Source organism: Porites lutea, chromosome 2, assembly GCF_958299795.1.
Source record: "Porites lutea chromosome 2, jaPorLute2.1, whole genome shotgun sequence".
Taxonomy (NCBI): domain Eukaryota; kingdom Metazoa; phylum Cnidaria; class Anthozoa; order Scleractinia; family Poritidae; genus Porites; species Porites lutea.
In genome coordinates, this window is record NC_133202.1 from 47,524,241 (window position 1) to 47,536,962 (window position 12,722).

General features: G+C 38.5%; 1 protein-coding gene across 1 annotated transcript in view; it reads right to left on the bottom strand.

Annotated features, from left to right (window-relative positions):
- The window catches only part of LOC140926321 (uncharacterized), a 32,276-nt gene that overhangs the window by 12,732 nt on the left and 6,822 nt on the right, over positions 1-12,722 (bottom strand). The window contains exons 5-10 of the mRNA XM_073376075.1: positions 10,710-10,871; positions 5,160-5,317; positions 4,568-4,740; positions 3,251-3,434; positions 2,549-2,813; positions 70-365 (exon numbers count right to left, since the gene is read on the bottom strand). Coding sequence (XP_073232176.1) covers positions 70-365; positions 2,549-2,813; positions 3,251-3,434; positions 4,568-4,740; positions 5,160-5,317; positions 10,710-10,871 — 1,238 coding nt within the window. The remainder of the gene's footprint in view (positions 1-69; positions 366-2,548; positions 2,814-3,250; positions 3,435-4,567; positions 4,741-5,159; positions 5,318-10,709; positions 10,872-12,722) is intronic.

A 12,722-nucleotide genomic window follows, 5' to 3' on the forward strand; every position in this document is an offset into this window, starting at 1 on the left:
TCATGTTTCTTCATACCCCTCCATCCTACCCAATTCTTACCATCGACAGCTACTTCATTTTAAACCAACCTTCAGTTTGTTTAGGTACTTCTCAGTGGTGCTTGTTGAAATTCCCACCGTTTCTGTCATGTAGTTGCCTTCACCTTTTTCTAATGCAGTCCCATGGAACTTGCGCAATTCATCATTATCACAAGGACGTTCGTCTTTCAGGTTTGACTTCATAACCTCTTCGTATTTTTTCACAGCCCCTCTTATAGCCTCGGAACACTTCATCTCCACATAGGTTTCCCAGGCATTCTGAATATTAGGAATTACTCCTGGGCTATTAATTGCTTCGACGTAGAACTGAACCAGTGCAGCGAGACCTAGAAAACGACATTATAGGAACAGTTACTATAAATACAGAGACGATCATCAATTTAAATATGTAACTTATGCAGTTCCGAAACTGAGAAAGCCTGAAAAAATTCTGTGCAGCGCTCTTACCAATTGAGCTAGCAAGCAACCTTGGAACTGGACTTTAAATTAGTTCGTAATATACCCGGGAAAAAAGGGAAATGGAGAAAATTCACCAAAGTTTGGCGAATATTCTTATGAGAAAGCAAAGGGTTCCCCTTGAGAGTGGCGATTTTGGCGAAAATGGCGAATATGGCGAACATTCGCCAAAGTCTTATCACAAATTCAAGCGAGATGGCAAAGGGGTCCTTTGAAATTTGCGAAAATAGCAAAATTGGCAAACTCTGCCACGGTTTGCGAATGTTCCTGTGAGGTAGCAAATTGTCCCCTTGACGAAAACGAATTAATGCCTGTTAAAGTTAGCCACAAGTCAAATACGATGGCAGAGGAGCCCCTAGAAAAGTTGCGATTTTAACGAAAATGGCGAAAGTTCGCCAAAGCCTTTATAAAAAGTCAAATAAAATGATCATGCGTCTCCTTTGAGAGTTGCGATTTTGACGAAAATGGCAAATTTGGCGAAAACTGTCAAACAAAATGGCAAAAATTCGCCCAAGTACCAGCAAAAATTCAAACGAGATGGCAAAAGGCTCCTATGAGAGCTGCAATTATGGCAAAATGGCGAATTTGGCAAAAATTGTGAATATCGCTGATATTTGCCAAAATTCACATGATACTGCAAAGGGCTTCTTTCAAAGAAGGAAATGTAGAATTTGGCGAAAATTCGCCAAAGTATTATTAACAAGTCAATGATATAGTTCTCCAGGGCTCTCTGACGGCGCGGCGCCCCAGAGAACTTGCTCGCAGGCTAACTCTATGTTAGCATTAACAACAAATGTCGTTCCTGAGGTAAAAAGACTTTTCAGGTCCTGGTGACGAGGTTCCACGAGTAGTTCCCAGGTCATGAATCCATGAACGGGTGATTTGAAAAATAGCTTTTGTGAAAATGATATGCATTTTTTTTGTAATTCGCAGATGTCTTGGAAGGTGATATCTACAGAAAGTGTAAGTGTATAATTTAAGAGTAAAAACTCCAAGATTTATTAATGCAGTGAACCAACAACGGAATTGTCTTGCAATGCTAGAGTAGCATATTGGCAACAATTCAGTTTCAGTGTAGTCTGAGATGGAAGTCACAATGTTATTCGTCTACTGTACATATTAAATGGCAATTACAAAGTGATAAACACATGATCCTGGCTATAATAAGACACAAGTTGGTCCAAAAATTGCTTTGGAACTATTAACAATTTTTCTACTTTATATACAACAAAAATAGAAAATTCAATTATTCAAAATGGCCCTTGTAAACTGAAGTATGAATTCTAGACTATGTCATACTTGGAGATATGTTTTAAGAACAAGACATACATACAGCATATCTGGGCACTTTTGTCAGATTCGTCATTCTCATCAACTTCGCCACTTTACCAGGAGTTGCTATTGTAGTCTTATTTAAATTTTCGCTAAGCCTTTGGTGAATTTTTGCCAGATTCGCCATTTTTGCCATTGCTGGCAGCGTTGCACTGGGGCCTTCGCGGTCAGATACCATGCATATATGCACAACTTGGGCATCTCGAGAATGTGGACAGATTTTGGAAAAACCTCGCTATACAGTTTATAAAGTGCCTCTGACCAAGAGTAGTCTGGGGGCTCACTATTGTTCGCCTGCAATAAGAATATTCCGAACCAAATTAATATCAATGAATGAATGAATGAGAACTGTAACGTTTTGTAATGTTTTTCACGTACTAATTAGTTGAATTAGTACTTAAATTTAGACCAATAGCTTTTGCAATACTGTAATTCCTTTATGGTCATGCAAATAAAGCTTTTGGTGTTGTTGTTGTATTCCTGCCTAATATCGACAGAAACATTAGAACTTTCAACGTTAGCCGCAAAAGCAATACTTCTATAAGATAAATAATTCGAAGAAGAGAGAAGTCTGAACATGAAAAACCATTAAGACCCCCTGTCTTTCCCTACGTGGTGAAACAAACTAATATCGACTACAAAGTTGCCTATCATACGTGTCATTGCTATAGTAAATGAGGCTGGTATCCTCCTCACTTCAAATTACGAAAAAAACCTGTACCTTCTCCAGTAACCAGCTCTCCTTCATTAAAGCTCTTTTTAGGGGTCAGAATATTTCCCAGCATCCGTTTAAATTGATCTAATCCACGGAAAAAAGAAGGGTTTATTTGACTTTTGTTATCGTTGATTTTCTTCAGCACCTCTTTCTCAACAGTGGGAGGAGGTAACGAAAACGCTTCAAAACCAGAGAAATAACCTAGGATGCTATCAGCAACCTTCTGGCCATCTTGATTTTCAGCTGATGATGAATCGCGAACCTTGAAAACCTGTATGAATTAAGCAAAGTTAAGTCAGATTTTTACCCAGGCTGACGTGACAAACGAAAGCTTAAGATGAACATCTAAGCTGACTATTCGCATAAAATTAAAGCCATATAAATAGCGCAAGAAAGGTTATAGGACTTACTCAAACCTCTATAATATCTAAAACACGTTTCATTCTTTTTTAAGGCGACGAGCATTTCGACTACATATCGCGAGAGCAATAATTTCTTCAAGCTAGAAAAAAAAAGAGTTCTGCTAGGGTCAAAACGAAAACAATGTTCAGTATTATCTAACTATGCGTTAATGTCTTCAGTTAGCAATTAGCATGCATGCAGGTATATAAATTATATATCTTTCGAGTCAGAGCTAATGCTTAATGATGCACAGCTGCTGAAAATGATTCCTAATTAAACACACACGGCAATTTAAATTAAGTATACCATCTTTAGGAAGTAGTCTTTGATGTTGACATAGTCTGGTGGAATGTCCTGAGTGACGTCTCGTAGCAACCAGATGAAGAAAGGAAATGTTTTATAGAAAACCTTTGAGTCTTCCTGCGATTTTCCAGCTGCAGCTTCTGTTTTTGGTTGCACCTCTATGCTCTGAGAGAGCTTAACGATAAAGCTAGAAAACTAGTGAAGGACGTTGAACTCTTTGTAAAGATTAAATTAATGCCTGTAAAAGTTAACTGAAATACCAGTATTGGACATGATTTTCAGGCATTCCGGAATTGGGTTTTTGGTCAAATTACCTTGCTTGAAGGATAAGACTTGGGTGGGCTAGCTCAAAAGGGTGTTGATCTTTAACGAACAGGTTAAAATAAACGTTTCCTAAATAGATTTACCATTATTGTAGCATAAAGACCAAATGAAAGCAATCTACGAAGAACTTTAGCATATATAGCAACAGCACTGACGAAGGCGCCTTTGTCCCCTCAACTCCATGTATTAAAAAAACTAACCGTGAGGCTTTCAGTTTTGTATGTGTTGCAAAGGCTAATCATGATCGAGTTCTATCCCTGTCTGGTGCTTGAGATCGGTGTTTCTATGCGGTCTGTTGCATATATAGAAGCAAACAGGTTATTCAGGGATTGAAGTTCTTTTACATAAGATCAGAAGTTCTTCTTATGCGAAAGGAGAGCCAATTTGACTTCCCTTAGAGTTACCTCCGCGAATTGGCAATTTTGTCTGCTTTTTTCCACAGTTTGGCTCTTATGTAAAAACTTGCGCAATTTAGCCATGAGGAGCGGGGTTGGGCGGGGGGGGGGGGGGGGGCAAAATGTTATACCAAATATTCTAGGACTTTGTGTAAAAACGTATCGGTGGAAAATATTCTCTACAAAAATTTTTATGTCACACTAACTGTCAAACGTATATCAAGTGGTGGTGTAAGTAAATAAAAGTGAATGGCAGAAATGCAATATTTCGCGAAAATATTGCTCCATGAATGACGTCTATCACTTTTCAAAGACGTATCTCCAAGAAAAAAACATCTGTTTATATCCTGAAAACGTACCGAAAAACGGGTAAAACCGTAAAACCTAGCTTACCGCCAGGAGACGAGATTTCTCTAAGTCAAGGTATTAGAGGTAGTTAAAACAATAATTGAATTCGGCCTTCGTATGATGTGAAGGATCATGTAGATCTCGAAGGCTGTCATCCTCTGTTATTATTCTCCTCGATCTGTAAATTCTTCACATCTAATCATACTCAGCATAATTCAATGAAAATATACTTTAGAAATAGTTAAGAGGATACTTTAGCCCTTCAAGATCTTTCCGTGTAGGAACACCTTGAGAGTTGTATATTAAAACCGACGGCAGTAAAACCGTCAAAGTGAAAATCTGGCTATCGTCATAACCTTCACTACCGACAGAGTCAATTCCCTCAGAATCAAGTAGTATTAGCTGGAATTCCTGGCCCCTGGAATCCTAAAAAATATAGAAAGAATTAATTTTCATATGGCGTTTAGAGACACTATAGTAATAATAAAAATATATAACAATTAAATATCACTGAATTAGAGCAACAACAACAATAACAAAAAAAACAATATTAATAATATTAATAATCTTAAAGCGTGTATTGACGAAAATCTGTCGCATCGAGAAATTATCAACTAAAACTGATTCGGTTTAATTCTTTATTCAGTATCTAGAATGTACTGAATAAGTCGGCGGTAATTCTATGGATCCATTTCAATAAAATTAACATTTCGAGCTTTATAAAACTTGACACTGAAAAAGGGCCCCCAAGGACTTTTCAGTAAATCAATTATAGACCCTCAAAAAAGGCTTGTTTTCTTTTCTGTATGGTATTTATTCAATATCGTTACCAGAATAACATTAACCTTAAACACTCCTGGTACTATCCATAGCCATATTCCCATTGTTTCAGGAGTGAAATGATGTCCAAGAGGAAATACTTGTGGTTGACTGAAAGCCTCGCTTAATACATATGACTTTCCTTTCCTGTACGGGCCGGCAATAGACATTACACATACTGGTCCTAAAAAGAAAAGGAAGGAAAAAGAGAAACTGGCTTGACGTATGTCTCATGTCTCGTGACTTGCATTTGAAAAAAACGTTCCCCGACTGAAAGATTTGTCGCCGCTGTGATTGATGAATCGTTAGCTTAAATGGCTACCTCAAAAATACAAAATAACTATTGAAGGATGTCGACTGGGAGAAAAACCAAACAAACACGACAAAAGTAATGCCTGTTCACATCCTGAAACTGTCGAGTAACTGACCAATGGGGGAAATGACATAAAACGGACCCGACAGAAAGAAACACTGTTAATTTGTTGGGCATTTCAAATAGTAAATCGAGTAAGAAAGCCAAAAAATAGTCCATGATAATGGAAACGACTTCGATGTAGCAGTCAATGCACTAGTGAAGAACTCGTGGATCGAAAAAGAAATGGTTCACCCAAAGACTTAACGGGGGGAGGTCGAGTGGCATTTTAACCCCTCCCCTCCAGGTGCTTCTTATATTGGAGAGGCACATGGGATAGTGTAAGAAGAAAATCTGTATGTAGGTTTAGCTGACAGTAGTGTCACCTACGAAGAACTAATCAGCTTCACAGGCGCGGAGAGTTTGGTTATTTATGGGCCAGTCAGTCATTAATCAGCAAGCTTTGAAGGTGTCGCGCCCAAACATTTTTTTTTTTGTCTGGGCATATAGGAGGACAGTTCACACCGGTAAGTATAGATATTACAACGTTCGAGTAGGAAGAATTGGGAGAAAATTCAAAAGCTGATTTCTCAATTGTGGTCTAGATGGTTGAAGGAATATTTACCTATGCTGAACACACTTTCGAAGCGCAAATAGACCTATAAGTCCTTATATGAACCTTATGGATGGAGACGTTGAGCTAAAACTAAATCATACATACAGTCATTGTTTACAGGTGGTCATTACCACTCCTGAAGGAGGATCAGATAACCCAGCCAGCCCAGGAAAGGGTAGCCACACCAACAGGGTCTGACTACGAGACCCACGGTTTTTTTCCTTTTTTCCGAGAAGACTAGAAAGTCTAAAGCCCCGTGCAAACGGACGCAATATTGTTGGCCATTATCTCCCAACATAAGTGTTACCTGCTGCGTGCGTTTTTGCATACTCTGTTGCATGTTTTTGCGTGTTGTTGGGAGTTGTTCTGCAAATTTTGAAACCAGTCAGACTTTTAGATACGTCAGTGAAAACGGACCCAACAACTCTTAACATTGTTGGCCCAACAATGTTGGTAGTTGTTGCGTCCGTTTCCACGTAGCTTAACGGTTTGCAGATGTCATTAAAGAGGCAGCACTTTCTTCTCAGTTTTTTAATGACCCTGAATGTTGGTCCGGCAGGGGTTTTAACCCACGACCTCCCGCCCAGCAGACGAGCGCTCTTGAATTGAGCTAAGCAGGATGCGGCCTGTGATAATTGCATGAAATCCATGCCTGATTTTCGTCGGATAACGACAATCCCATTTTGTTTATATCCAATGGAACTGAAGATAATTGAAGGCAAAGTTTGAGAAGTTTCTACGAAGACAACGAGCCTTAACAAAAAAGGTATTGCCTTCGTTGTGCGCTAAACTGGGAAAAAATGGTTCTGAGTTTGTCCTGTTGCTCCTTGCTCGTCAAAATAGAGCGATTCATACTGGCTGGTATGGCGTTATTAATTAGTCTAATCAGTTGTCTAATTATATTCTTCTAGATATTCGTTGGTGCTACAGTAGGAAAGGAAATCAAGCTCCGACTATATTACATAAATGATATGTACGTTAAGTTTATCCAGTTTATTGCAATGTGCTCTTAATTTATTCTGTTTTCTGTTGAAATTACATCTCCTTTGCAAAACTGAGGTCAAGATAATATTTTGGTATAAGCCTTTATTTCATTATGATAAGACCACTGATGGCAGTGCACAAAGCCAGAACTGAATTGGTTATGAATCTTTTTGGGCTGCTCGCAAAAGGCAATTTTTGAATTGTGTAAAGATGATAGGGCAAGTACTCTTTCTAATCTACGTTTTTGTTCTGCTGAATTAATGCTTAAATCATGGTTAGATAATTTGACGGCCCTCTGATAATTTTTGTTTTAACAGTAAGAATTGGGCTGTGAAAGGAAAGGCTATGTGGCTGACTTGCTACAAATGTTTTGCAAGAAGATACTCTCATCCTAACAGTCCTTGCTTGGCTTCCGGTCGTGTGGCATTTTGACAAATATAATAACTGATAAACAGTTAACAAAAAGCAGCTATTGCACAATTTTTCTTGATAAATAATTATGTTATTTATCTGATCACTACGTAAGGTAGCACAATGTTCTCAACCTTTTGGTTTAAGAATTCAAAAAAAAAAAGAAAACTTAACGTTGGACAACTGAGGTGTTAATAAATAAAACAATAAATAAACAAAGTTGTCTAGAGTAGTCTATTTTGCATCATACTGGGGTAAGTGGTTGTTGATGATAACAACTGGATTTTGCAGTATGTCACCTTTGATAGGGTGGATAACATTATAACTTGATCAACAGTAATATCATAGTTTAATCGCCAATACTTCCACACCTGCTCTCCACCCCTCCTTGAGCTTGCACACAGCTTGGCTCACTGAAGCATAGGGCATCTTAGTTTACTTGGTTATTGAAGAATAATGATGAGCCAAATTAAAACTTGCTTCCACTGGTCATTGATTCAGAGTTCCGGTAAAACTTTTTCCTAGTTGGGAGCCCTCATGTCATAACACAACATAATGAATTTTTAGGGAACTAAACAATTATAAATTATCAAAAGCTGTGAGCAGAAATTGAATTTTAACTCTATAAAGTACCACATTCAGATTCAATACAACTGCAGAGGATGGGATTTAGGGGTGGGGCACTACCTCCAAAAAATCAGTTCAGGTTGGCCCCGCAGTATGCTTCTTGCCTTGCCAAATTTTGACCAAACTATGTGATTTGGACTTTCCTATTTCGGACCTGATCCAAAATTCTATCCTTAATTTCAAACCAGGTCTTGAACTCCACTTCCAAAACATGATGAGTGCAGCCACCCAAGAAAATGCTTTCAGGTTATGATACTCAAAGTGTACTACTTAAGGGGGATCTCTTAAAGCATACAGTCTATATACAGTGTTTATTACTCTACATTTCACTGTTCCAGATAAGAAAGTACAGCTACATGATAAAGTGTTCTAGGCATTCAGTTAGTGAGAAGTAGAGCATAATTAATAAAAAAATGCAGGTTTTTTTAAGTTTCGTTCTCTTGGCACCTACCCCATTATCTGAATGTTCGTAACAGGCTACCATAAACTACTGCTTCTAAGTCTCCTCCCCGCCCCCCAACTTATACGTCCGCCAGTTATAGGCCCATTTACCAGTAAACAAGAAAAATGTCCCCCTGGTTATAAGCCCTCCCCTAAGAAAGAAAACAAACCTTAAAACCCCAAAGATGTGTAACCAATGGGCTCCATAAGGGAACTTAAACAGGTTTCTCTATGGATGCATTTGAATGATTACCATCACTACCTACCAAACTAGTGTCCTGGGAAACACTTTTTATTAGTAAACCGTGATCAATAGTACGTATAACTGTTTATACCCCTACAACAGAGGTGACAAGAGTTCACCTATACTGTGAAAGTTACAAAACCATGAACACCACAAATAATAAGGAATGCTATTTCCTTGCAAACAAAAAGCTAAAAGGGGGTGAGAAAACAAAACCTCAAACAGCAATGGTAATTAGTTTGTGGTTTGTGTACTGAACTTTTCGGTGATTGGTCACTATAACAGTTAACGTTTTTCAAGTATTCATGATTTCCTGAGTCTGACAGCAAAATTATTGAAAACTCTCCTTTTGAGGTGACTGATGAGGATTTTTAGTTAGGAGATGATACCTGAAATCTTCAGGAGAATAAACCCTTTTAGTATATAATAAAACCATGGATATTCTTTTTCGCGCGCTTTGATTGGCTACTCAATCAGTAATTTTCCAGCGCTATTCACTGATTCGCCTCCAGTCCCTCCGAGCGAGCGACATGTTCATAAATAAGCTTTAAACTAAATTTTAAAAATACTTTTTTTACGGAACGGTAAAAAGAGAATTCACAACTCCTTTTCAAGAAATTTCCCTCAAGTAGAGTTTAACAAATGCCTTCAAAAGTTTTATTTGTCGGCAAGAAAAAGCTACGGCCGTGGCCGTTCGGTCATTGCGCGCCAAAATTGTAATCCTTGGCAACACGAAATGTGTTGAAAATCATCATTTTGGTGCTCAATTATCTCACTGTTTTGGTATATACTAAAACAATTATTCACCTTAGTATCGCCGCTTTGCGTCCCAGTTCCACCACTAGCCACTTCCACCTCGGTAAATAATTGTTTTTTAGCAGAACACTGAATGGTCCCCATAAACACCAAGTGACCCTGAAGTTTTATGATCAGGGTTAGAAAACTGGGGCCGGGCTCAAGTTTCAGTTAGGGTTGATATACAGAGAGAACTGAACAGGAATTTGATTCACCCGGGTTGCCTTTAAGTGCTGTATAAAGTTGCCATGGGAAAAAACGGCTGTGTATTAGACTGTCACTTCTCCTGGATCGGTAAAATGATTAATATTCATTTGTTTTGACGTAAATCCTTTGCTTGTCTTAACTCTTGTTGTACACAAAAGCTCATGGGCAAAATTAATGCCAAGACATGTGACACCTCCAAAGGAAGTAAACATCGAGTGAACTTTCTTAACACAACACATGCATGGTTTCGTTTCAAAAAGCGTTTTGAAGTAAGATAGCATTTGCAGCACATGGAACAAGATACCTTTTTAGTTTGACTTTTTCCCGCATTATATCGATCTTCGCGATATTGCTTTCCCAGTGTTTGTTCGCCAAACGGATTGAAAAAAATAAGTCACATAACTCAGACGATAGTCTGCCGATTAATTGTCTCAGTTCTGCAAACCAACAGTGTGTTCAGCCGGTTTCTGTTAATGTCTTCTTTTAACTCCAAATTATCAGCGAATCCGAGTTTAGTGAAGTCTGTATTTTCAAAGCATCCCAAAGAAGCCACTCTCTGGAGAGACCTCAGGAAGTAATTTTTTTCCCCAGTGGAGCGGTGAGGGACAAAAATCCGTTATGAGCACGAGCAGTGATATTTGTAACTTCCGCACCTGCGCGACCGGATGTCAGCTGCTTCCAGAGCCCCTCGTTTTTGGACCACGTGACCAACAAACGACAGGCTCTGGGAACGAGAATAGTCCTTTCTCGTCTCGTCTCAATACCGTATTCTAAAAATACCGTAGTGGTTTGCAATCGCGCTGGATGAGATAAGGACTAGGCGGATTTTAAGAAAAAAGGCGGACTGCAAGCAGTCTAGACAGTGCCATTGGACAATGAATAGCCACTGAGGATTTTACCTTTTATTTTCCTGAGCTGTTCAAGGGCCTCTTCCACCACATACAGGGATCGACGTTCCTCTTCTGTTTGAACATACTGACCTGTTTCAGAATCCCAATTGCAATTGTTTGGTAGGCACAGAGGTATTGCCTGTTGATATCCTCGCTTTGAGCAAAGTCCACCTAAAAATATAGAAAAGGTAATCTGAAAAAAATTTTTCTAAATAACCTCATAAAACATGACACGCCAAATCCTGTGTGTAAGTGGAAAAGTTCAGTAAAAAACAAAAATTTCACTGATGGGTGAACACCGTATGTCATTAACGCCGCTGCTTATTCTGTTAGTACAATTTGTCTTAAAAAAGATAAAATACTTTCTTAAAAGTACTATCATAATCCCAATGCAGTATTCTGCGTGTGCACCTGAGGTAGACTAACGTAGTATGGTAAGGACAGAATTATCCTTTTTTGTGGGGAAATATCATTAATTTACGGGGGAATACGTGTACGCCTATGAAGAGATAGCCTTTTGTCTTTATCTCATGAATATAATGCGGTGGATTCTTATCAAGATTAGGTAATGGGCTATTTTTAAGTGAGTTGATCAGTCTGAAAGGTTTTCTCGTTATTTTGAGGTCGATAAATGCCTTGGTTTTCGATTGGTTGATTACTGAGAAATAAAAAACGTTTTTTATTGGTTAATTCATGGTGTCTAAGAAACAAACTTTAACTCGCCTGTGTCTTAAAATCACTAAGCCGTAACTTAATTATGTGCACGTTTTCTTTACTAAAGGGAAAATCGTACATATTAATGAGCAAGAAGACAACTAGTTCTATTAGCACCAAAGACTGTGTTTTACTTACCCCACCTCCCTCCTCCTTTCTCCACAATTAATTTATTCGCCCCTTTTATCTTTTTTATTATTATTATTTCATTTTCCCTGCACCACATTGCCCCCACAACGACCCTACATTGACATTTCGTTCGACAAAGTTTATTTGTAATTAAAGTTAGTTCCTATTGTGAACAGGCCTTGTCACGGTTTTCGACGCCATCTTGACGAGTAGGCAAACGCGTGATAAATTACAGTAGGGCCATTTATACGAGAAAAAATAAGACGCGTCTGAATTAAGACGCGAACTTTCCGTATAAACGGCACATTTCGTCTAAAATAAGACGCGGCTTAGCTAAGACGCCTCTTATTTTAGAACAGCCCTTAACACCTGTTCTTAGATAAGACGCGTCTTAGCTAAGACGAGAAAAACTTCGTATAAATGACCTTCGCGTCTTACATAAGACGCGAACCCATAGTACGCATGCGTTAATTTTTGGCGCGCCCATTGGATTGCCGTTGCTACGGGCAACATTCACATGAAAACGAGTCAAGAACAGAAATAAGACGCGAACCATTTATACGAACTGTTCCCGTCTTAGTTAAGACATGCTCGTATAAATAGTACAGTTCGCGTCTTATTTAAGACGCGTCTTACGTAAGACGCGTCTTATTTTTCCTCGTATAAATGACCCTAGTGCTTGTATGACAATCTAGTGCCGAATAATTGCCGTAAAACAGCTGATCTAAAGAAAGTAATATATAGATTTAGCCAGGGCTAGAAGCGAAGCTCTCTTTAATGTTTATAGTTTCCTCAAAGAAAATATAAAATCGAGTAATACTAAAGAAACGGTGAAAACAACGAGAACGGTAAAAAACCACAACAATAGATCTAAGTAGCAAAAAAAAAAAAAACTTTGCACGTGCAACACACTGTTTTGTACATTTCCTTGCCGTTGTTTTGCACGACTAAAACATGAGACTTCTTTTAACTTCCTCTTTACACGTTTTATGGAGGGAATATTTGTGTTCCTGTTCACTCTGCTTTGTCACTGCCGCTCATTTTCACTATGCTAGCCGCTAGCATTTCTCATTTTCTAACCGCCGCTCTATAATTTTCATGTTTTTCGTCCAACGAAAATGGTCTCCGTTGTTACTTATTTCTCGCTCTAGCTTTTTCCCTGTTATCTAAGTTAACGTA